Source organism: Neoarius graeffei, chromosome 11 (genome assembly GCF_027579695.1).
Source record: "Neoarius graeffei isolate fNeoGra1 chromosome 11, fNeoGra1.pri, whole genome shotgun sequence".
Taxonomy (NCBI): domain Eukaryota; kingdom Metazoa; phylum Chordata; class Actinopteri; order Siluriformes; family Ariidae; genus Neoarius; species Neoarius graeffei.
The window spans coordinates 30,803,185-30,826,810 of NC_083579.1; the positions used below are offsets into that span (position 1 = coordinate 30,803,185).

The 23,626-nt window shown below is 39.6% G+C and overlaps 1 protein-coding gene and 1 long non-coding RNA gene across 5 annotated transcripts in view; one reads left to right on the forward strand and one right to left on the reverse strand.

Moving 5' to 3' along the window:
* The window catches only part of bcl11ba (BCL11 transcription factor B a), a 69,303-nt gene extending 60,666 nt beyond the window's left edge, over positions 1 to 8,637 (reverse strand). For all 4 annotated transcript variants that reach the window (XM_060933707.1, XM_060933708.1, XM_060933706.1 and 1 more), the window contains exon 1: positions 7,629 to 8,637. In XM_060933707.1, coding sequence (XP_060789690.1) covers positions 7,629 to 7,701 — 73 coding nt within the window. In that variant the 5' untranslated portion in view covers positions 7,702 to 8,637. The remainder of the gene's footprint in view (positions 1 to 7,628) is intronic.
* Positions 1,555 to 4,009, forward strand: LOC132894204 (uncharacterized). Its single transcript, XR_009655631.1, has 2 exons — positions 1,555 to 1,974; positions 3,214 to 4,009. It is a non-coding gene; the product is annotated as an uncharacterized LOC132894204 (long non-coding RNA).
* Positions 8,638 to 23,626: the final 14,989 nt, after the last annotated feature.

Consider the following 23,626-nt stretch of genomic DNA (forward strand, 5'->3'; position numbering starts at 1 on the left):
ACCTGTGCTTGGTTGGAACCATCACGTGTACACTTTTAGTGTCTCTGTGTCAAGGTGAAAGTTACATTAAAGGTACAAAAGGTGTGAATCGAAATGTCAGAGCGAGGGAACACGCCACAGCTCAGCCTGTCGTGGAGGAAAAGAAAAGAGGGGCCTCAAAGAGTACTTTTTACCTGGAACTGTGGACATAGAGTACCTTAAAAATAAAAAAAAGATTTTCAATATGTATAACTGGATGGTTAATTTATTTTAAAAGGTTAGCTTATCGACAAATAAATAAAATAAATAAAAAATGCAAAAGTTGTATGCTTAAGAGTACCACTCCAGCGCATGGAAAGGTACCGTACTGTTCCGGTACCATTTTTTTTTTTATGTGAAGACAATAAAATGAAAAAAAATGAAAGGAAATCAGTCGTCATGCAGGTAAAATGAGATTAACACAACGCCGTCTACAGGGACCGTGGCTACGCTTTGCTAACTCTGGATCAGGAAATCTCATAACGTTATTACTCAGAGAGACGTTACCTAATATTTTCACTCCGTATTAGAAATGAGAACAAACGTGTAAATGCTAAAACACTAAAACACGTCCTCATGTAAAGGCAGCCATGTTGATGTTTTGGGGTGGGTTTTTTTTGTTTTTTGGTTTTTTTTAGTGAACACGAGAGGAGGAGATGTAGAGCTGTAGAGGAGGACGTGTATAAAAATTATACATAATAATTGACACGCTACAGCATTTCTTCTCTTTAACACACACACACACACACACAGTGTTTCCATGCTCAGGGCCACTCTGATTCAAGCCAGCTGTCGGGCGTCAATCTATTAAACACAGACGAGCGATACGCTTCTTGTTGCTTCGCATGACATCAGAAAGAGAAAGCACAAAAAAGTGCGCGCACACACACACACATAATTTTTTTTTTCTCCATGCAAATAAAAGGCACGTGAAAACCTACAGGAATTTGTGAGCATATTAATCAAAATCGCCAGGCAGAAATTTGGCCATTGTTCGAGGGAAAGCCTACAGGATCTCTCTCTCTCTCTCTCTCTCTCTCTCATTTTCGAGTCACATTTATTTATTTAGATAGAAAGAACAATGAGGCCTCCGTCCATAAAAAAACGCCCTCAAGTTTCAAGCCTCTACTTTATCATTTGTACAAATCATTCGAGCATGAACAAACACTCGAATTTTCAGAAATATGTGCGTTTTTAAATCCTTTCGTATCTCTTAAGAGAACAAACGAGTGGAGTTTGAGCACAGAGAGAGAGAGTGAGAGAGAGAGAGAGAGAGAGAGAAACAGGAAGAAAGAGAAAGATTAAAATACACTGACACACACTTAGAAGTGTATTTACATTATTTACAACCTTTCATATTCTTTTTTATTTTGAGAGAAACATCTGAAACAAGAAAGGACAAAACAGAGCGAGCGAGAAAGAAAAGAAGACAGAAGACAAGCAGCTGCTTCTTTATGACGTACGCTACATGCTCTTTAATAAATCTGCTAATTGTGTAGCAAAGTATGTCAAAGCAAAGAGAGTAAGAGAAGAAGATTTTAAACCATGTGAATGTTTGTTTGTTGTTGGTGGTGGTGGTGGTGGAGGTTTTTTTTTTTACGTGTTAACGTCGAGGTGATCCGAAAGCATCGACGCGTCGAAAGTTAGGAGTGTGTAGCCTACATCACGCTTTTGCCTTATTAGCACATCGCTCATTCTTGGTTCCTCGGCTCTCGAGAAGGAAAGGAGAGATGGAGAGGAAGAACCGTGTGAGGTCTTGAAGATGTACACAGGTCATGTGTGACAGCGGAGGAGAAACCAGAAATATGTAAAGAAAAATACAGCACGGAAGAGAAACTGAACGTGAGGGGGGTTTCCGTCAAGCTGTCAAGCTGCAAACTGAAGACGTAAAAACGATGATTTTTGGACGTGTTGACCCTGATGGGATGCAAATCGTCCAGGCAGGAAACCTTATGAGTGTGTAACATGTTTATTACACATTTATTAATGTTCATTTCAAATACGTCAAGAATTGTTTAGGATGTTTTGACACTGAATACTGGAGAGAGAGAGAGAGGGAGAGAGAGACTGCGAATTAATTTAAAATTCGATATATTATGTATTATGTGTTACACATTTATTACATGCTTATAAATGTTTATTTTAATTATCTCATTTAATGAAGGCATTTATTCATTATTTAGTGCTCACACTTATTTTCTCCTCTTCTATCCATCCTGAAGGTAAAGTTTTGTTTCTGTTTTATTAAACATACAAGCAAAAAGATAAATGACTGCAGAGAGAGAGAGAGAGAGAGAGAGAGAGAGAGAGAGAGAGCTTTGGAGCTTTCAATTTAGAAAAATGAATTTTTTTTCACGTTGACGCTGATATCTTCAAAATCTTCCATATGTTCAAGCTTTATAAGCTTTATAAGCTTTGTGCAGTATGTATTACACATTTATTACACATTTATAAATATTTATATTTGAAGTACGTCATGGTTGAATTCGGATCATTTGGATTATTTTCGCCTTTCGCTTCAGGATGAGAGCAATGTGCAAAAGTTTAAAAGAAGGAGAAGAAGAAAAAGGTAAATGCAGGAAGAGGAAGAGAGAGAGAGATTTTAAAGAAATATAAACCGAACATTTCTTGATCTTCTCAATGTGTCAAGCCTTATTTATCTAATATTAAGTAAATTTTATATTTATATTCAATGAGATGTTTATTACACATTTATTATAAAATAAGTGTTTAAAACTATTTCGTTATTTATGTTGTCCGCTTTCTCATCCATGTAAATATGGAGAGAAATGTTTTGCAAGTTTCCTGAGAGGTTTTTTTAAAGGCGTTTTAATTAAAAAATGATAATTCGACTCGTCACTAAACGCGCCCTTGCATCCAAACTCATGAGCACGTACAGCAGCTTATACGTTGACAAGACCTTTTTTTTTTTTTTGCAAAAAATATCTCACGCTATGCCTGTCGTACACTTAATTTTGTCTTAAGAACGTAAACGTGCAGACAAAACACGAGGGGCTGGAATAAAAGAGAAGGAAAGTGTTGAAAATTCAAAGCGATGATTATTAGTAGGAGGAGCATCATTATTATCACATTTGTTTAACGAGGGGACGTTCAACAATGCCGACAGTTTGACGTCTTCATCTGTTTTTGAATTTTTTTTTTACTACTTCTGACTTCCACTTTTTTATGGGACAGATGAAGAAGAAGAAGAAGAAACAGAGAAGGATGGACAAAATTATAAACAGACAAGGAGAGAGAGAGAGAGAGAGGGAGAGAGAGAGAGGGAGGATGAGCGGCGTGAGAGCAGCTGCTGCTCGGAGACGTTGACAGTTTGCTGTGAACTCTGCGTGTTGATGTCGATATCATCTGAAGCATCTATGCAGAGTCGTCAAAAAGCCACCGCCTAGAAGTTCAGCCAACTTACCCCCTCCCCCACCCCCACCCCTCCTCCTGCACCCCGTCCTCGTACACGGCGTTTAGGAAATATGTTTTTATAATGTTTTTCTGCCCCCCTGTGACAGACTCAGAGCTCCCCCTAGCAGCACACAGCCACAAAAACAACACCAAACACACAACACTCTCTCCTCACGCTTCTCTCCTCCTCTCTCGATTATTCTCATCTCCACCGGGAGAACGTCGCTGCAGAAAACTCACTCTCTTGCTCCAGCCGAGCGGCGGCAGGCTCAGGCGTATTAAGACATGCTTTTGTGTTGTTGTTCTTTTTTTCTTTCTTTCTTTTTTTTCTGGTCTCGTGCCAAATGATTTCAAAAGTTTCTGACCTACAAGATGGTGCAAAGTCTTCTTTTATGGTTTATGGTTCGGAATTCATAGATTAGTCTTTCTGTGTGTGTGTGTGTGTGTGTGTGTGTGTGTGTGTGTGTGTGTGTGTGTGTTCTTGTATGATCTCTCACACACAGACACACACACACACACACACACGAGTACATTTTAAACTGTCGTATTTGACATTAAAGTGGATTTATGACCCAGATTCAGGAGATGTGTATTACTTTTTAAAAATAAATTAAATAAATAAACTACAAATTAAAAGTACAAATCTTAATTATAAATAAATTATGAATACGCATGCAATGGATAGATAGATAGATAGATAGATAGATAGATAGATAGATAGATAGATAGATAGATAGATAGATAGATAGATAGATTAGATATTTTTATTCCAGATTATTAAAAGGCAGATTGAAATGGTCTCGCTTTCGCACGAACGGTAAAAACCAAAAAAAAAACCCCAAACTTTAACACCTCAAAGACAAACAGAATCCGATTTGCACGTCTCGAGTTCCGCTGTCCGACGTCACAGTAATAAAAACATCACACTTGTGTGTTTTTCACTTGTCAGCACTTGAGAAATCATTCTATACATAATGAGACGCACACACACACACACACACACACACATGCACGGAATAATGAAATGTAACATAAAAAGACAAAAAGCAAACATGATGCTGAGTTTAAATTCAAGAGCAGTTTACGCTTGTAAAGCATGAACGCTTACAAATATTCATGTCTGAGTATCTATATGTCGAGGTAACTCAAATCTCACACACACACACACACACACACACACACACACACACACACCCTTAATGAGGCCACATTGTATCATCCTGATCTACATTATCGAGTTCAGCTAAATGTATTTCAACCACATAAACACACTTTTTCACACACTCCCTCTCTCTCACACACACACACACACACACACACACACACATTCTCTCTCTCTGTCTCTCTCTCTCTCTCTCTCTCTCTCTCTCACACACACACACACACACACACACACACACACTTCAATATACTCATATAAGTGTACACTGTACATTAAAGCTAACTCAAATGATATCTTGTACACTGAAGGCACTTGTGTCTCTCACACACACACACACACACACACACACACACACACACACACACACACACACACACACAGTAGAGTAAACCCTCAGGAAGAGCTGAGCTCCTAAACTGTGATGAGTATCTGCCAGCACCTGGCCAGTGTAACGGCACATCTCAAAAACACACTGTTTACTCGCTCTCTGGATGTCTGCTAAAGGTACTAAAGGTACTACAGACACTAAATGCAATAATAAAACATGTAGAGTGTATGAGAGTCTGAGTTCTGCTCTCCCAACCCCCTCTCAGTCAAAAAAAGAAAAAAAGAAAAAGGAGGAAAGGCTGATGGTTGGTTTGGTTTGGTGAGTATCACGGTGTGTGTGTGTGTGTGTGTGTGTGTGTGTGTGTGTGTGTGTGTGTGTGTGTGTGTGTGTGTGTGCTACTTTGAGCAGCACTTGTACACCGTATAATGCAATAACAGACAGTACACATTACTGTAAAATCGAAACACAGAGAGAGAGAGAGAGAGAGAGAGAGAGATGTTTTAATGAATTTCTGCAATATGTAACGGACATTTGTTTGTATTTTTCAAGCCAAAAAAAAACACGCTAAGAACCTGACATTGATTAATTTTGCAAAATATCTGACAACACGCTCGACACACAAGACACAACCTATTATATCTCACTCTCGTGTTTAAAAGTTGGCCAAAAAGCTAGAAAAAAAAGTAAACATATCACAAAGATCAGATCACGCAGCAGATCTGAATGTTCACGAATTAAACCATGAACTTATTTTACCATCTATTTATTTCATCCCAAAGGTTTTTGGCACAAAAAAGAAAAATAAAGCACAAGGTGGCCCTGCTACACTACACATCCATGCTGTGTCCATCCCAGAGATAGAAAAGTGCAATAAATCATTAACATCTGGCTACAACTGCATTTATAACATCTCTGTTTCCCAGAAGCAAACTCAAATCATTTACGGTATGGTTTCCTGAGCCTGCCTGATGTTTGTAAATCCTCCACGTGGGGTTTAAGGTCAGCAAAAGTCACTAAAGACACTACAAACTCGTCGAGCACTTCGTGACGTTCGACTGCTTTGCGGAAATGTGAAGAAAATGGTGTGATCTGGTGGAGCGTTAGACGTAAATAAACTGACATTTAAACCCACGAAATCAAGAAAGAAAGTTGATGAAATTGAATTGAAAATGAAGCCCAGTGATGGAGGTTGTTTTTTTTTTGTGTGTGTATCTGCTCTATATTACAAAAACAAACTGATCTTCACTGATACACTGATACACGGAACACATGGACTCCAGCTGTATATCTGACTTTGTATATTTAATCTGTTTGTAACTAAAAAAAAAAAAAAAAATCACACTGAATGCAAGATGCAAAATGCCCCAGTAGCTGCATGAAGCTTTCACAAGCACGGCTTCTGCGAAAGATGGAAAATAAACAAAACGTTCAATAAATAAACGACTCGTGCTCTGTGAAATGGCTTCGACATCAAATCTAGTCAGAGATAAAACATTAACAGATGAAAACACGCCACATTAGTGCAGGAAAGCATTTTAAAACAGAGCTGGATGTCAGAGATGTGAAGCACGCTTGCTTCATGAGCCGTGTTTTATCACCTGATGCTCCTCGTTCATTAACGTGTCGATTACATTTTACATCATTTACATATTTTACAGCCTGACCTATTTACCTATAAACACCGAGAAAATATGCAAAGCATCAAGCAACATTTTAATTATAGGAGCTCCTGCAAAAAGGGGGGAAAGACATTTTTTATTATTATTATTATTATTATTATTATTATTATTATTATGACATGCTTGAAAAGATTACAGTTTGACAGACTCTTACTTTACTTCATGTACAACTCTTTGCAGGCCAGGATTCATAAATATCACAATTATTGTGTTTTGCAGCATTATATCAGGTGCATTATAGTAAGCTACAAAAATACTAAAATATATATATATATTTACATATAAGTAAAATTAATTAATTATGAAGTTCTGCTCGTTCCTTGCTCTTTATTTCATCCTTTTGAAAATATTATTTCTTCACATGCAAGTTTGTCCCGCTCTCTCTCTCTCTCTTTCTTTTTTCTTTTCTCAACTTCTTGGATTTTGTTTTGTGTGTGTGTGTGTGTGTGTGTGTTTTGAATAACTTAAAACCAGTGAAATAAACTGGTGTGCTCGTACTTTTGCACTGTTTTAACGAAACACTGATCCAGACAGACATCATATCTTCTACAGTTCCAAAAAGTTCATCTCTATATCATATATGGCATGCTTTTATTTTGCATGTATAATGTTTGTATTATAGATTATAGATTATAGCTTATGGATGACCAAGTGTGTAAGATTGTAGTGTTAAGACGCAAGATGAAAAGTGGCATGGGTTTCATGTTCTTTGAGTTTAGATGTAAATGTGATCTCAGCAGATCGGAACATTCCTTGATTGTGGGCTTGATTTTGGAATATTTGGAAGTGCAGAAGTGGATGAGAGAGAGAGAGAGAGAGAGAGAGAGAGAGAGAGAGAGAGAGAGAATGTGTACTAGATGTGTGTGCACAAACTAGGAAAGTTTTTCTTTTTATGCATTTGTGTTTAAAAAGCAGCACAGATAGATAGATAGATAGATAGATAGATAGATAGATAGATAGATAGATAGATAGATAGATAGATAGATAGATAGATAGATAGATAGATAGATAGATAGATATGACTTACTGCTTATAATCTCCCTCTGTGATAGATGCTGAGGGTTTCCCTGCTTGCGACGGGACATCGCCCTGCCTGGCATCTACACTGGCATCTACACTGGCAGCTACAGTGGCAGCTACAGTGGCAGCTTCAGTGGCATCCCCGGAGTACTCAGGTTTCTCCGTGTCCTTTTGTCCCTTTCTTCTTCTTCTTCTTCTTCCTCCTCTTCTCTCTCTCTCTCTCTCTCTCTCTCTTTTTTTAGAGGAACTTTTGGACTTTCTTGTCCACTTGCCCACGCTTGGTTTCAGGCTCTTGTGCGCTCAGGTGAGGATGAAGGTGAAGACAAATGCACGAGATGAACAAGATGAAGAGTGCCAAGTGTTTGTCCAATATCCTTTAGAAAGATTTTTCTTTTCTTTTTTTTTTTTCTTTTCTCTATTTGAGGACTAGAAGAAGAAGGAAGCTCAGCTGCTCCGGATCATGCCTGCACGTGCGCTTTGCTTAGAAAGAAAGAATAATGCAATCATGTGATGATCCCGGTGTGTGTGTGAGTGTGTGTGATCCCGGTGTGTGTGAGTGTGTGTGATCCCGGTGTGTGTGTGTGTGTGTGTGTGTCCGCGGCAGAGCGCGAGCTCAGTCCTGGTGCGGTGGGTCCGACTGCGCGCGCCTCCGGCTCCCTGCGCTCTGCTCCTCTGCGCGCTCTGGACACATCAGGCTTCACCTCCTCCTCCTCCTCCTCCTCCTGCTGCTGCTCCTCTTCTCTTTCTCTTCTGATTTATATTATATCTTCCTCTTTCTTTTCTTCTTCTCTGCAACAAAATTAAAAAAATAAATAAATAAATGCACCGGGACACCTGCGCTCTCTCTCTCTCTCTCTCTCTTTTCTCCCCGCGTTCCTTTTCTCTTAATTGCGTCCTGTTTGTCCGGGAGCTCTCTGTCTCCTCTCTCTCTCTCTCTCTCTCTCTCTCTCTCTCCTCTCTTTCTGTCTCTCCGCTCTGTGTGTCTGTGGCTCCCTGCGATGGGATAAAAATTCAAGTTCATGTGCGGACGTGACGTTTAAGTCCAGCATACAGTGGTGGTGGTGGTGGAGGGAGGGAGGAAGAAAAAAAAAGAAAGGAAAGACAAACTGGAGAGAGCAAGAGCACTGGGGGCGACTAGTGGTGGCTTTACACACAGCTAGGGGAGCAGAGACAGAGGAACCAGCAGTGGACACACACACACACACACACACACACACAGAGAGAGAGAGAGAGAGAGAGAGAGTCTTCTTCACTATCCAGCACTTTTCAGTTTATACAGGCTACTTATTTATTTTATCACTGCATTTAAATCTCATCTCATCTCATTATCTCTAGCCGCTTTATCCTTCTACAGGGTCGCAGGCAAGCTGGAGCCTATCCCAGCTGACTATGGGCGAAAGGCGGGGTACACCCTGGACAAGTCACCAGGTCATCACAGGGCTGTGCATTTAAATCATTAATTTAAAACAAACTTACTGAACACAGAATGGATCAAATATCATTTAATAAGCTGTAGTGCAAGGAAAGAAGGAAAATATGACAATTAAGGTGTGCTAATTAAATAAAGGGTTAGATATAATTTCTTCATATATATATATATATATATATATATATATATATATATATATATATATATATATGAAAATAATCGGCCCGACTTCTCTTTCTCATCATAAATCCAGCTTCAAAACAACATGGGGCTTCATGTTTCATTCTTCGTCTCATACATTATAGATTTCTGAGTGTGTCCATGATATATCAGTGATGTTATAGTGATATAATAGTGATATTACATGGCACTTTCTATTTTACGCACCAAAAATGATCCCACCAAAAGAAAAAAGAACAGCTCCTAAAGACTCGATCTCAATCTCCATGATGAAGAACAGACTTTTTTTCCATGTTTGTTCTTTTCTTGTTCTTTCTTTGTGATGTTAAGGCCTTGAGAATAATAATTTAAAAAAAAAAAAAAAAAGCTCCTCGGAAGAATGAACCCGGTTTGCTTCACACTTCTTCACAGGGAATTAACGGGGCCGTTATTTGCGTGTCGGGTCGCAAAAAGTTGTGCAGAAACCTCACTCAGTCAGCAGAAGGAAGGAGGGTTTGTTTGGGGGAGTTTTATGGATTTATGGATTTTATATAAATACTGTTTAGCATTAAATTGCCTATGTGACTAACTGTGGTGCAAAAGGAGGAAAAAAAACCTTCATACAATCTCTGTTTGTGGATCTGACATGATACAAACGCATGACGCATTTTTATTTATTTATTATGCATTTATTTATTTAAAAATGTTTGCAACTAAAATAAGCTATTGGTGCGTATTGCATCAATGCACTGATTATGCATGCATTTATTTATTTATTTATTTATTTATTTGTTTGGATTAGTGATTAAAAATGATTTAGGAGCCTAGGGTTAGTATGAATCATAATCCTGTGTGCACATATGTACACATAAAACATAACACTAGAGGAATTCTACTACTGTGTGAAATTATATATATATATATATATATATATATATATATATATATATATATATATATATATATATAATGAAGCTGCACTCAAAGTGGTGATCATCAGATGGAAGAGGAAAAAGGAATGAAGAGAAGGTGAGAAGATGCAGCTTCTCACACACAATACACAGGCTGATTTCTTTGTGTGTGTGTGTGTGTGTGTGTGGTGAGTAAAAGCTGTTGTAGATACTGTAGACTATGTATCTGCAAAAAAAAAAAAACTCTATCTTGTTAAACTGCATGTCTCCATACACATTGTGTTAACACTAATACATTTAAGTGTGTATCTTTCACACACTTTCTATTTTCAGCTCGATGGATGACTGGGAGAAGTTGAGCAAGAATGGAGTATGCAGATGACGTGTGTGTGTGTGTGTGTGTGTGTGTGTACCCACTTCCTATACTCCATGATGGACTGATTGTACACATCTATGGATGGAGTGTGTCTATCATCCTTTTGTGTTTATTTTTAACCTGTTTAAAGGACATCAAACAGATGGAGTGCTAACTTTTGCTCTCCTGTTGATGGCATTTTTATGTCGAGACTCTGTGCTGATATCAGATGCCATGGGATGACTGGATGACAAATATTAAGCCTCTCTCAAATGAGCAGTACCTCCTTTCATTGAGCGTTTCTGCGACCACCGAATCACTAAAATGTGAATGCAAATGTCTTACAGCTGGGAATTTTATCAAAGAGAGAGAGAAATTCTTGGGTACGTTTCCAAATTGTCCATTTTGACCCATCACGTCAACCCGTCTCCACCTTCTGTACAAGTTCAATACAATTGAAAATCAATGTGAATTTGGATTTGTTAAACATTCAGGTTTTGAAAATAGCCCCCCCTCCCCCACCTTTGTTTGCTAATGAGTTCACCAAATTCATCCTTGCTGTATTAAAGTCATTTAAAAGAGATGAAATAACAGTGTACAGTCTGAATACGTGATATAATTCATCACTCATGATGTCTTTTGGTTGATGAGATTCAGGCTACAGTACATAATCACAGAAAAGGTTGAAAGTCTTTCGCAACGTCAATGATCATATACACATTTGGGTATGTTGTATGTTATTAAAGCAAAAAAAAAAGTGAACTTATTGAAAAGAAGTAAAAGCAGACTTGTAATCGAGTTCCAGTCAGATGATTGCTGGTGAAGATGTGGCGGCATTGGCCTTTCAGGTGTACTTGACTTGTAATGCAACAGTACCCTCTGTTGGCTAGCTGCATGTCAGATGTGAACCACAAGACTGGCTGGAACTACACACACACACGCTGCTCTTCATCACTTCACCCCCCACCTATACCTAATAAATCTCGAATCGTGATCTAGTGTGCATTATACTGTTCTGTATTATGTCAAATAAAATATATATTTTTTTAAAAAGCTAGATCAGGATCATCCATTAAATTACTTCACTGTTAGATTACATTGTTATTGTACTCTGATAGAGCCTGAGTGATCTGTTTAATGTACACATCTCTATTACGTTGGTGTCTAATACAGTCACCTGCATTTCCGAAGCCTGAGCCGGCTTATAAACAACTAATTTTAATACATTAGTATCCTAATATTTAATATGATAGGAAAGTCCCAGCAAAAGTGAAAGGTAAGATGTATAAGATGGTAGTGAGACCAGCTGTGATGTACGGATTGGAGACCGTACCCTTAACGAAGAGACAGGAGGCAAAGTTGGAGGTGGCGGAGTTGAGGATGTTAAGGTTTGCGATGGGAGGTTGGACAGGATAAGGAACGAGCACATCAGAGGGACAGCACATGTGGAGAGCTTGGGAATGAAGCTAAGAGAGATGAGATGAGATGAGATGAGATGAGATGAGATGGTATGAGCACATCCTGAGAAGAGATGCAGAGCATGTGGGAAGGAGAATGTTGAGGATGGAGCTGCCAGGCACACGAAAACGAGGAAGGCCAAAGAGGAGATACATGGATGTGGTGAGAGAGGACATGAAAGTGGCAGGTGTGGTAGAGAAGGATACGGGAGACAGGGAGCGATGGAGACGAAAGATCCGCTGAGGCGACCCCTAATAGGGAGCAGCCAAAAGAAGAAGAAGAAGAAGAGTAGTAGTATCCTGATATTTCAATCTTAGTTCAGGATTTGAACGCATCACTTCCTATAAACACTATACATGTTCACTGTGTGACCCTAAAGAGTGTTAAATATATGTGTAAGTATGTATGTGTGTAAAATGACTGCTTTTTAAATCAATCACTCACCAATAAGTTCATAAATTTCACTGACTGAAGGAATGACCATCGTCATTTATCGTTTTAGATTTCATTTCATAGGAGTGTGATGAATAAGAGTGCGAAGTGCGTGATGAGACTTACAGAAAAAATATCACACACTGGACACATGATGCGATGATGTGATGTTTTTCCACGTGATTATGTGAGCAGGTGGTGTCATGGTTAGCGCTGTCACCTCACAGCAAGAAGGTCCGGGTTCGAGCCCCGTGGCCGGCGAGGGCCTTTCTGTGTGGAGTTTGCATGTTCTCCCCGTGTCCGCGTGGGTTTCCTCCGGGTGCTCCGGTTTCCCCCACAGTCCAAAGACATGCAGGTTAGGTTAACTGGTGACTCTAAATTGAGCGTAGGTGTGAATGTGAGTGTGAATGGTTGTCTGTGTCTATGTGTCAGCCCTGTGATGACCTGGCGACTTGTCCAGGGTGTACCCCGCCTTTCGCCCATAGTCAGCTGGGATAGGCTCCAGCTTGCCTGCGACCCTGTAGAACAGGATAAAGCAGCTACAGATAACGAGATGAGATGAGATTATGTGAGCAATCAGAGATCAGGTGGAAGAAATAATGAATCAGGTACTAATTCAGAGCTAATCAAATCATCTGAAAAATGGTCTTCTGAGAGATCATCTGAAAAATTAACCGTGAAACCATGTAAAATCTATTAATCTGTAAAGATAAATGACTCACAGTTAGTGCAACACGATACGAATAATCACGTGGAAGGAAATAAATCAGGTGAGAGAATCACATATAAGAAAATGAATCGTTTGAAAACGTGAATCATTTGAAGGGGTGAATGAATCATGTGGGGAAAAAATGAATGTGAAGGGAGTAGGGGAGAGAAATCACATGAAAAATGAATTGTGAAAATAAATGGAAAAAATCACGTGCAAAAAAAAAGAATCATATGAAAGGAAATGACTCGGGTGAAAGAAATAATGTGTGAGAAATGAGTCTTGAATCCAGTGAAAAACATCACGTGAAAAATGAGTCGTGTGGCTGGATAAGAAATGAACCACGTGGAAAGAAAACACGTGACAAAGGAATCTTGTAAAAATAAACAAATCATGGGAAAAAAATCGAATACAAACCATGAAATCATATGAGAGTAAATGAGTCAAGTGAAAAAATGACAATGAATCTTGAAAAATCATAGAAACATACAGTATGAAAATAAATGGGGGGGAAATCACGTGTTAAAAAAATCACATCCACTCAGATGTAAAAATGTTCCTCACATGTTTCTTGGATGGTTCTGTCTGTTTCAACTTTGAATCGTTTTTGAAAAGGAACCTCTGTTCTAGGGTTCTCCCTAAGACTTGAGCAGTGCATTGTGGGATTTCTCAAGTGCAAATCGTGTTTTCTTCACATTAAAGCTGTGCTTTCAAAAAAGCACACTATAGAGTGAACAGTGTGCAGGTTTAGGCATAAAAATGTATTAAATCAGGACTCTCTTGTTCTGTTACGGTACAATAAATCACCGACGAGGTGCTGTGAAGAAGCAGGGTCACCGTGAAGTTGATTATTTTCCTGCAACAGCATGTTCCAAAATGTTATATGCCTTTTTGAACAGAGCAATTTATTAAGCTCTTAATTTATCGATTGTAGAACGTGATGTCGTAGTCTTTATCCATTTCTAGCTACATTTCATGTTGTTGAAAGTCTGTGAAATGAGTTCCTGTCATCAGGTACGTTACAGCAGCTGCAAATAGTCGTTCCCTCACTAGCCTGTCTTTTGTTCTATTAAAAAAAAGTCATAAAGTGTCAACTCAAACATTTTTTCTATGTTAATGTAAAGCAAACGTGTGCATAAATATAATATAAGCTGTGATTTACAGCTGCATTACACACACACACACACTTAGTCAACACCTTCTGACCAATCAGAATCAAGAATTCAGCACTGTGGTCTCATCTCGTTATCTGTAGCTGCTTTATCCTGTTCTACAGGGTCGCAGGCAAGCTGGAGCCTATCCCAGCTGACTACGGGCGAAAGGCGGGGTACACCCTGGACAAGTCGCCAGGTCATCACAGGGCTGACACATAGACACAGACAACCATTCACACTCACATTCACACCTACGCTCAATTTAGAGTCACCAGTTAACCTAACCTGCATGTCTTTGGACTGTGGGGGAAACCGGAGCACCCGGAGGAAACCCACGGGGAGAACATGCAAACTCCGCACAGAAAGGCCCTTGCCGGCCACGGGGCTCGAACCCGGACCTTCTTGCTGTGAGGCGACAGCGCTAACCACTACAGCACTGTGGTATAAAATAGAATATTAGAAGAAAGATGTGTGTGATAAGGAATCCTGACAGACTATAATGGCCTCTTAGCTGCGTTCGTCCCCTGTCTGGCAGCCATTTTAAAACTGAAGTCCCTCTCGGCGATGCCTTTCGGACAGAGGTGCCCACTTTTTCAAGCACTCAGTCACTGCATGTGATCGTTCGAAAAGAAAAAATGGCAGCAGAGTGTGACTAAATCAGTTTGCTTGGCAGTCGGGGTGCAGTTTCGATTCTGTCAATCCTCAAGAGAAAAGACAGAGAATGCAGCTCGCAAAACCTGGCATCAGATCGAGAAGTTGAATGCTGCCAAACACACGCATTTACGACGATTAGCTACCTTTTCAGCCCTGGCCTTTTTTCTCTTATCCGTCCCATAGGTGGTTATCTAATCGGCTGTTTTTGTTTAGCGGAACAGCATTGTTTGGAAATGGTGCCAGGCCTGACATCACTTGAAGCGAGTGAGCAGCTTGTGAGGAAAAAATATCAAGAGAGAGAAATATATAAAATATATAGAGAGAAACTAGTGTAGGTGAGGGGCATCCTATCAGAGAGACTAATCAGATAAGCTGGGATGCTGGGATACACTCACTCGCAGAACTTTATAAGCTTTTAATACTTCCAGCTCCATCTACAAGCAGAACCTCCAACATGTAAGCACAATCACACTGTGCCGTTCACTTTCCACTCTCACACCAAGGCTCGACGAGATCTACACACTAAGAGCTGGAGCTGACAACTCACACTGATTAAAGCACCGAGACGAGATGTGCAGATCTCCAGCAGAAATGCTAGCATCTTGTGTGATAGTGTTTCATCATAGTTTGGGTTTTGAATCTCTAACATTCGTATAAGGCTCTGGAGAAGAGACAGAGTGTATGAGTGTGTGTGTGTGTGTGTGTGTGTGTGTGGTTGAATCGAATCGTACACTGAGATTCAAACTGTATACACAAAATACGTTGCTTAACGTTCTGAGGTAGAAATTAAAATAAGTTCAAATCTCAGATATATAGGTTACACCATAAAGAACGAGATAGTAAAGTTGCAAGAAATGGACAAAAATAACATATTGATATACGAAATAATGGCAATCACCATGCTCACAATTTGCCACACTGTATATTAAAACTCTCTCAAACACGCTTTTACACTTTTTTGTCTTCAATTTTCTGTACTTCCATTTATCTATCTATCTATCTATCTATCTATCTTGCTCTCTCAATCTGTCTTGAAGTGGCTTTAATTTAAAAAAAGAATCTACTAACAGTCTTTATTGTCCTCTGAAAAAGCATGTGGTTGTGGTGTTAAAAAAAAAGAAAAGAAAAAAGTGAGAGAAAACTAATTACTGGCTGGTAGTATATTGTGCTGTATATTATTATAAAAGAAATAAAAGGAAATAAAGGAAATTAATATTAATTGAATTATGAAAGTTATGATTATGAAATGATTAAACGATCTGTATAAATAAATGTCTTTTTTTAATAAAACTATTATAATACTTTTTGAAATTGAATTTTAATTACTAAAATATAATAATTAAATTAAATTTTCTGTTGAAAAATATTACTTTTAAAGACAAATATTGTATTTAGCAGAAACCTTGCATGGAAAGATTTTTGAATAATATATTTATAATTTATTTATAAATGCTAATGCATTATTATTATTATTATTATTATTATTATTATTATTATTATTATACAAAATGTAATAATATAAATTAAACCAACATTGAGTTCTTATATATAAAGTAACACAGCTGAAAAGTCATAACATGAGCCCTGATTTGTTAAAAATAAAAATATAAAAAATTAAATGAATGAAGCAGTCCTACAGCCTGCAGGATGATCTGCTGCCATGAAACAATTATTCATACAAAATATTCAAATTTTAGGGGCGGGGCTGCCACAATGGTGATGCTGATGTCATCTCAGTGCTCCTGACCTTACTTACTTCCGCATTTTACAGGGAGTCAATGAACACAAAGTAAATCAATTTTTAAAATACATTATCTTTCTTTAATTCACCTTTTCCTGATTTCACGTGATACCCAATAGGATGAGTCTAATTCGATCATGTGATTTAGAGGTCATTAAGAGTGGTTAATTACGGAGAAGCAGATATTTACAAAGTCCCTTAAAAGCTAGACGGCCTTTCGATTTCATTCAGTCGATGAAATTTAGTTCCCTCTGAAATTTGGTCATTGTGATATATGTTTGTCTCTGTAATATCTAAAATCCAGGCCATTCTGTAGCTGGGAAGTTATTTAATTTGAGGGGACTCCTGAGCAAATAACGCGCATGAAATCACTCGCTTCGTGCAGTCAAGCAGCCAGAGGAAGTCCGTGTGCGCATGCTCAGGTTTACCACCTTCTTCTTTTGGGTTTTACGGCAGCTGGCATCCACAGTGTTGCATTACTGCCATCTACAGGTTTATCTTGACCGTGCACTGACCGTTCAATCATTCTGTCGCTAAACGAACTGCTGATCACACCGAGGTGCTCGCTGAGCACCGATATTTATTAGTTTGGTCCTGTGTTTCCTTTCCTTCCCAACATAACGTCTTTTCTTCTCGCTTTCCGTTACTGTAGTCAGTCTTCCACGTTTCATTCACACACTCACGTCCTCCATTTTCCTCTCCTGTTTCAAATTTGTATCCCACAATGCCTTGCGCGAACGAGGAAAGCCCACCACGCGATGCATGACGTAGGATCTTGTATTGGGTCATGGTGAAGCAGGAAAAAATAGCAGAGAATTTCGGGCCACGTGGAGATAAATTCATTAATTGTTCCATTTAAAAAAAAAAAAACGAATAAAATTGGAAGTCTGTGATTCAAATTCAGTAGCTTTTGGTCCACTAAACAAAAATAATTGGGTGTCGGGGAAAATTCTTTTTATGACCTGAACTTGAAAAATCTGAAAGGCAGTCTAGCTTTAAGGGTCATGGTGGGGACATTTAGCGATTTTTGTTTTCCCTTGGGAATAACCTTTAAGGGGTTCCATAGATATTTGGCAAAGTTTGGGAATAAATTGTGGTTATAAACGTAAAAACGGAGCCTAAAAGCAAAGAGAAAGAAACTTTTTTTTTTTAAATATACCTGGACTTTCTTTGATAAACAACTCTGGTTGGTAAGTGGAATAACATCATGACCAGCTCAGTAAAACCTTCTAACAAGTTAGTTAACATCTTTAATGTATTATATTTTATTCTGTTTTGCTGTAGCTGAATTAAATGTGAATATTTACTGAAACCCAAGTCAAAATAGTCAAATAACAGAGTCACGTGACTGATTTTGCTCCTGTCATGGCTGCCACGCCCGTGTTTCATGTTTTTGTGTGGGAATGACTTGTCGCTTGCCTTGATGTGCTCAAGGTTAAGCAGGTGTACACAGTAAACTCCACCTGCCATATCACGGAAAGTTTCTTTGGGTTTTTTTTTTTTTTTCGGCCTACATTTTTCTGGCCCTGAAATAAACCCCACCAGCCAAAACAGAGCTGCTTATTTCCACAAATGTTACCTCAAAAGGCAACTCATAAAGTGTACATATTTTAGATACAGAGAAAAAAAAAATTGTTCCTGCTTTCGTTGCAGTTTTATTGCAGTTCATTTTACAGGCAGCAGAGGGCTCTAAAAAATACATACTGCTCCTTTAAACACTTCTGCTCTCACTGTGTGTGTAGATTAGTGCTTTTTGGGATTCATAATACATAAAGAAACACATGTTTGCACACATGTAGGCGCGAGTACATGCACACACTGGCTTTTATCCAGACACACTCGCCAATGTTGAATAATGGTGTCCGCTTTGGGAAGCGGCAGTTCCGGCCTTATTGCTTCCCATCCAGCTCCATCAGCACTTTAGAAGATTAAGTTCTAGCTTCCCTTATCGCCTCCAGCTCTGTGCTTCTGGCTGTGCGTTGGCTTTTGCAGACCCGGCCACGTCCCCCTTTCTCCGCAGCTGCCTCACCCCGCTGTCTCCACAGGACCTTAATTCGGCCTCTTCTTTCGCTCCTATCTGCTTGTTTCACATTTTTTCCTCTCCAGCTGCTCCATTCATCACGGCAGGATCAGAGGAGAAGGGCCCCGCCGTCACTGAACGTTATCAGCCATCTCAATGTCGTCCCTGGTGCAGGACACAGAGCGACAGGAGGTTTATAGAGAGATGTACAGATCCCTCAGTTGACCTTTTCAGTTTGGAAGCATGCAGCATGTAGTGGAAATATTCTGCCGCGCATGTTAATCCGTTATCAATAACATACCTGCCCTTAATTATGCAGAGGTGACTGATAAATTAGCGTAGGCGGAATTGCCATTATCTCTTCAACCTGGCCTCTATCTGGAATTAAAATCAATGGCTCATCAGTAGATTACATGATGCACCGAGTACAAGTCCAGAAGGGTGCGAACACACGCATACAGCATGCACACATCACATTATAGCATATCGTAGCTCGCAGCATATCCATCATATCTCCTCCCAAAACAAGATTACAGTGTGATTAAATTCAGCACATTGACATGGCACAGCTGCCTGCAGCTGGAATCACATTTCGAGACGTCGTGTGTAATGACCAGTTCATGCTCAGAGTTCTCCGTCCCTGCTGCTGAGGATCACGGGTCAGTCACATCTCATTAATTATGCTCTCATATTTTAACTGCCCACCACTGCCCTCTTCTGGCTGAATGATCACCTCTACTGAGGTTTTTTTGTGTTTTTTTTTTAAAGAAAAGAAAATCAAGGAAAGGTCGAGTTCAAATCTCAAAGTTACCAGAAATCCACTGGTAAGCACTTGAGCAAGAACTGTAACCTTTTAACTGCTCAAGTATACACTTAGGATTGATAAAGCAGCTGATAAATGGATGTATATGAATGGACAGAGGGCAGTGGTTCCTTCTCTCTCTCTCTCTCTCACCCATATAGATCATCCATATACGGCACATAATACATCTGACTTAAGAGTAAAAATTAGCAAAAATGTTTCCCCCCCCCCTCTCTCAAATCATTCCATTTATGTGAAAGCACTAAAATATTAATAAATTATTAATGAACATACACGACATTCATGGCAAGACTGGTACACACGTCTGTGTATGTTTAGCTGGCACCATTTTGTTTCTCCTCTTCACAACATTCCCATTTGGAAATTCATTTAACCCTTCCATGCATAAATGATCATGTATTATTTAAATGATGAACATTAAATTAATGATGAAACATCCAGTTTTGCCAGAAATCTTATGTTCTACACAGAGTAGTAGCTTTATTTTGTTTTATTTTATATGTGAGCGTGTAAGTAAGGCTCAACTTGGATGAAGAATAATTTCACCAGGAGATACTCCGGTGTCGGAGAGCATCTTCATCATCCACTCACGCGTTCCCTCTATCCTGACCTAAAAACAAAGTTGCATGGTGTTCAGGCTGACCGGTGCAGGAGTGACAGGAGCGGAGGAGCTGGACGCTCAGGTGGACACACCACGGAGGCGAGTGGAGCGCGAGACGAGATGGGTTGTGGCACACTGGATCTCCAGTCGGCCAACTAGCCTCGCTGTCAGGACGATTGTCTGAAGATCACACTGAGCTAAAAGAGAAGAAGAAGAAGAAGAAGAAGAAGAGGGAAATGTAAAGGGGGGGGAGGGAAGAGGCTCATCTATAAACCCCTTTCGTACATGCAACAGAAAACGTTCCAGCAATTTGTAGAACACGATGAGCTGCAGTCAGAATAGGAGGAAGGTTCCTTCAGCAATGTTCCGCCTGAATTCATAGTCAATAACCAGAACAATGTTTTATCCAGGTCAGATGTAGCAGTGTGTATTACAAAGTGCCCTAGCTTTATCTTCTGGGTCTTTTCTGCTTCTACTGTAGTGTAGTTTATCATGCTTTTCAAAGTCCCCAACACATTTTTTCAACCCGTCTGTCGAACTAAATCCGCAGTCAATCAGTAAGTTGACAACACATGCTGCCTTTTCAATACGGCGACCCAGAGCTGCACAACACATTAGCAAAAAGACCGGAAACAAAGCTTCGCGGAAATCCTGAACGTTCCCAACAACACATGCTCCGAACCACTAGGGGCAGTAATAAGCTACATATCTATTATGGTTAGGTCCCTGGCTAGACACGACGATGCATTTTCATAATAGATGACTTGCAACCACGTGATCAAAATGTGCTACGTCATGAGCGTCCACCATGATGGTAGATATACAAAGCGACTAGGATGGCAGCTGCTGAAAGAGTGTCTGTAAACAATGCTGAATTTTCTCAGTATTACCACGATTTGAACAGTCGAGCAAAGATTCGACACAAAGAGAAGATAGATATGTGTGGTTTTGACCCATATTATTTTAAAAAGTCAGACTTTTCTGAAGATAAGATGCTTCTAACAACCATCGAGTACCCAGATATCACTTTCTATCTGGTTTGGCTGCCGAAGAATCAAGTCCAACCTTGGACGAAACATAGCCCATGTTCTGAGTGGGTGTCCAGTCTGGATTGTTTCTATTGTATAATTTTGCTGACGCTTCTAGAAGCGAAATGGTAACACACGTGTTTATAATTTTAACTCGACTGAGTGAACTACGACAAGAGAGAACTCATTTTATAGCAAAATTCTTGCAACACGAAATAAAATTCTTCCATGATGATATCGAGAAAGCTTTTGAATCTCACCGGAGATAAAGTGATTACTGCAAACACGAGCTGTTCTGGTTTTAGCCTCCGTTAGATCAGCCCTGCCGATGTTGTTCAGCCGTGATCGTCTCCTCTCCATACTAAGCCTCAGAGTTTCCTCGCCTTCTTTCCAAATCACGGACGGGGTTCTAAAAAAAATCGGAACGTGCCACGATCACGAGTACTGTTGTGACCACGACCATATACAGCACAAAGATATGGCAGAGCTAAAAGAACGCTTAAAGCAGTGGAAAAACAAAGAGTTGCATACATGTCAACCTATACGGAATGTCTGTATTTTATACAGATTTGATTCAATAAACGTAGTATACGGGCGTATAAATAAAGTTATACGGATTCTTTAAAAAAAAACTTCAATATTTATTTAGAGCTATAATCAATTCCCACGATGATAAAAGAGCGCATAACATTTACAAACGTACTGTACACCACAGACAGCCAGTAAAGAGTCTTATGAAATTGCGCGTTATCTTGTGGTAGCGAGACTTCGTTCCACTTTTGATCATGCGCACACCACATTGCAAGAATCCCGCCAACCGGGAAGTCATAGAAACATAGACGCCGCCTTCTGCGTAGAATCATACGTCATGCTCGCCGCCATATTGGATGTGGCAAAGTGGAGATTCTTCAGCCGTCTCTGGTATAGCGTCTAGACAGTAGCCGAGAATAAAGATGCCTCATTCATGTGCTGCGTTTAACTGTACCAACAGGTTTACCGTCCAAACGAGATCACATGGGATTACCTTTCACAGGTGAGACTGGAAAAATATTTTTCATTGTATTTGGTCATTATAACGTCATTTTACGAACAGATTTTTCTGACTTTGTGGCTAATATGAAGTCTCGCGCATAATAGCCGCTCGGTGAAACCTGTCTCCAAACAACGAAGTATTTCCTTCATAACTACGCTGATAACACTGTTTTTGTCAAACATTGGAGCTTTGTATTCATTCTGAAGGTTTATTGTTATTAATATTGAATAAAAAGTAACTGGGATTATCATTGTTAATTATCATTCAAATTTTAGGTAAATTATTTTAATTTGCATCTTATACGGATTTTATAAGGGAAATACGGATTTTGGAGGTTGGTTATACAGGTTTGATTGACCAAAGGTTGACATGTATGGAGTTGCGCACTCGTGACTGTTTTGTACAGAATGTCGCTTGACCCCCGCATTTGTATATCCACCAACATGGCCGACATCTGGGTTTCTATTTTGCTGCTTTGATGTCACTTGCAAGTCAAGGATACTGCTTCCTCATTTCCTTTGTTTGCTTCCGGTCTTCCTAGGATGCAGGGAAAGGAAATAAGAGACACTGATGACAAACGTTTTTTGCTAATTGAGACGTCTTTGCTGAAGGAAGCGTCACTTTAAAGTGACATCACTCATCAATGACATGATGTACAGGGTACACGTGTTTTATTGTCGTGTTCAATTGTTCATCACATCACGCACTACAATAGAAGTCGGTGAGCAAAAAAGAGAAAAAAAGCTGCGGCAAAGGAAACCTTTTAAACAAGTTATTTATATCTATAATTATGTTATCCTTTTTTTTTTTTAAGTGCCAGCTCAGATGTGTGTGTGTGTGTGTGTGTGAGATTTTTGTGATTTCTACTCGCACTTCGCAAAGGGCTGTCTGATGTTTTCTGTCGCCATATTTCTGACCAGTGAATGAGAATTTTACGAGGAAATTTAACATTTTTGATTTGTCTAATTATGTGCAATCAGGGGCGGCACGGTGGCGTAGTGGTTAGCGCTGTCGCCTCACAGCAAGAAAGTCCGGGTTCGAGCCCTGTGGCTGGCGACGGCCTTTCTGTGCAGAGTTTGCATGTTCTCCCCGTGTCCGCGTGGGGTTTCCTCCGGGTGCTCCGGTTTCCCCCACAGTCCAAAGACATGCAGGTTAGGTTAACTGGTGACTCTAAATTGACCGTAGGTGTGAATGTGAGTGTGAATGGTTGTCTGTGTCTATGTGTCAGCCCCGTGATGACCTGGCGACTTGTCCAGGGTGTACCCCGCCTTTCGCCCGTAGTCAGCTGGGATAGGCTCCAGCTCGCCTGCGACCCTGTAGAACAGGATAAAGCGGCTACAGATAATGAGATGAGATGTGCAATCAGACCAAAGAGTAAACAAATCAATTTTTTTTTCTGATTCAGATTCAAGAAATAGACTAATAGGTGTGAATGTGTCCTAAGAGCACCTACAGGTCAGTGTGTGTGACTGGAGTGGGTCAGTAAAAGGTCAAGGAC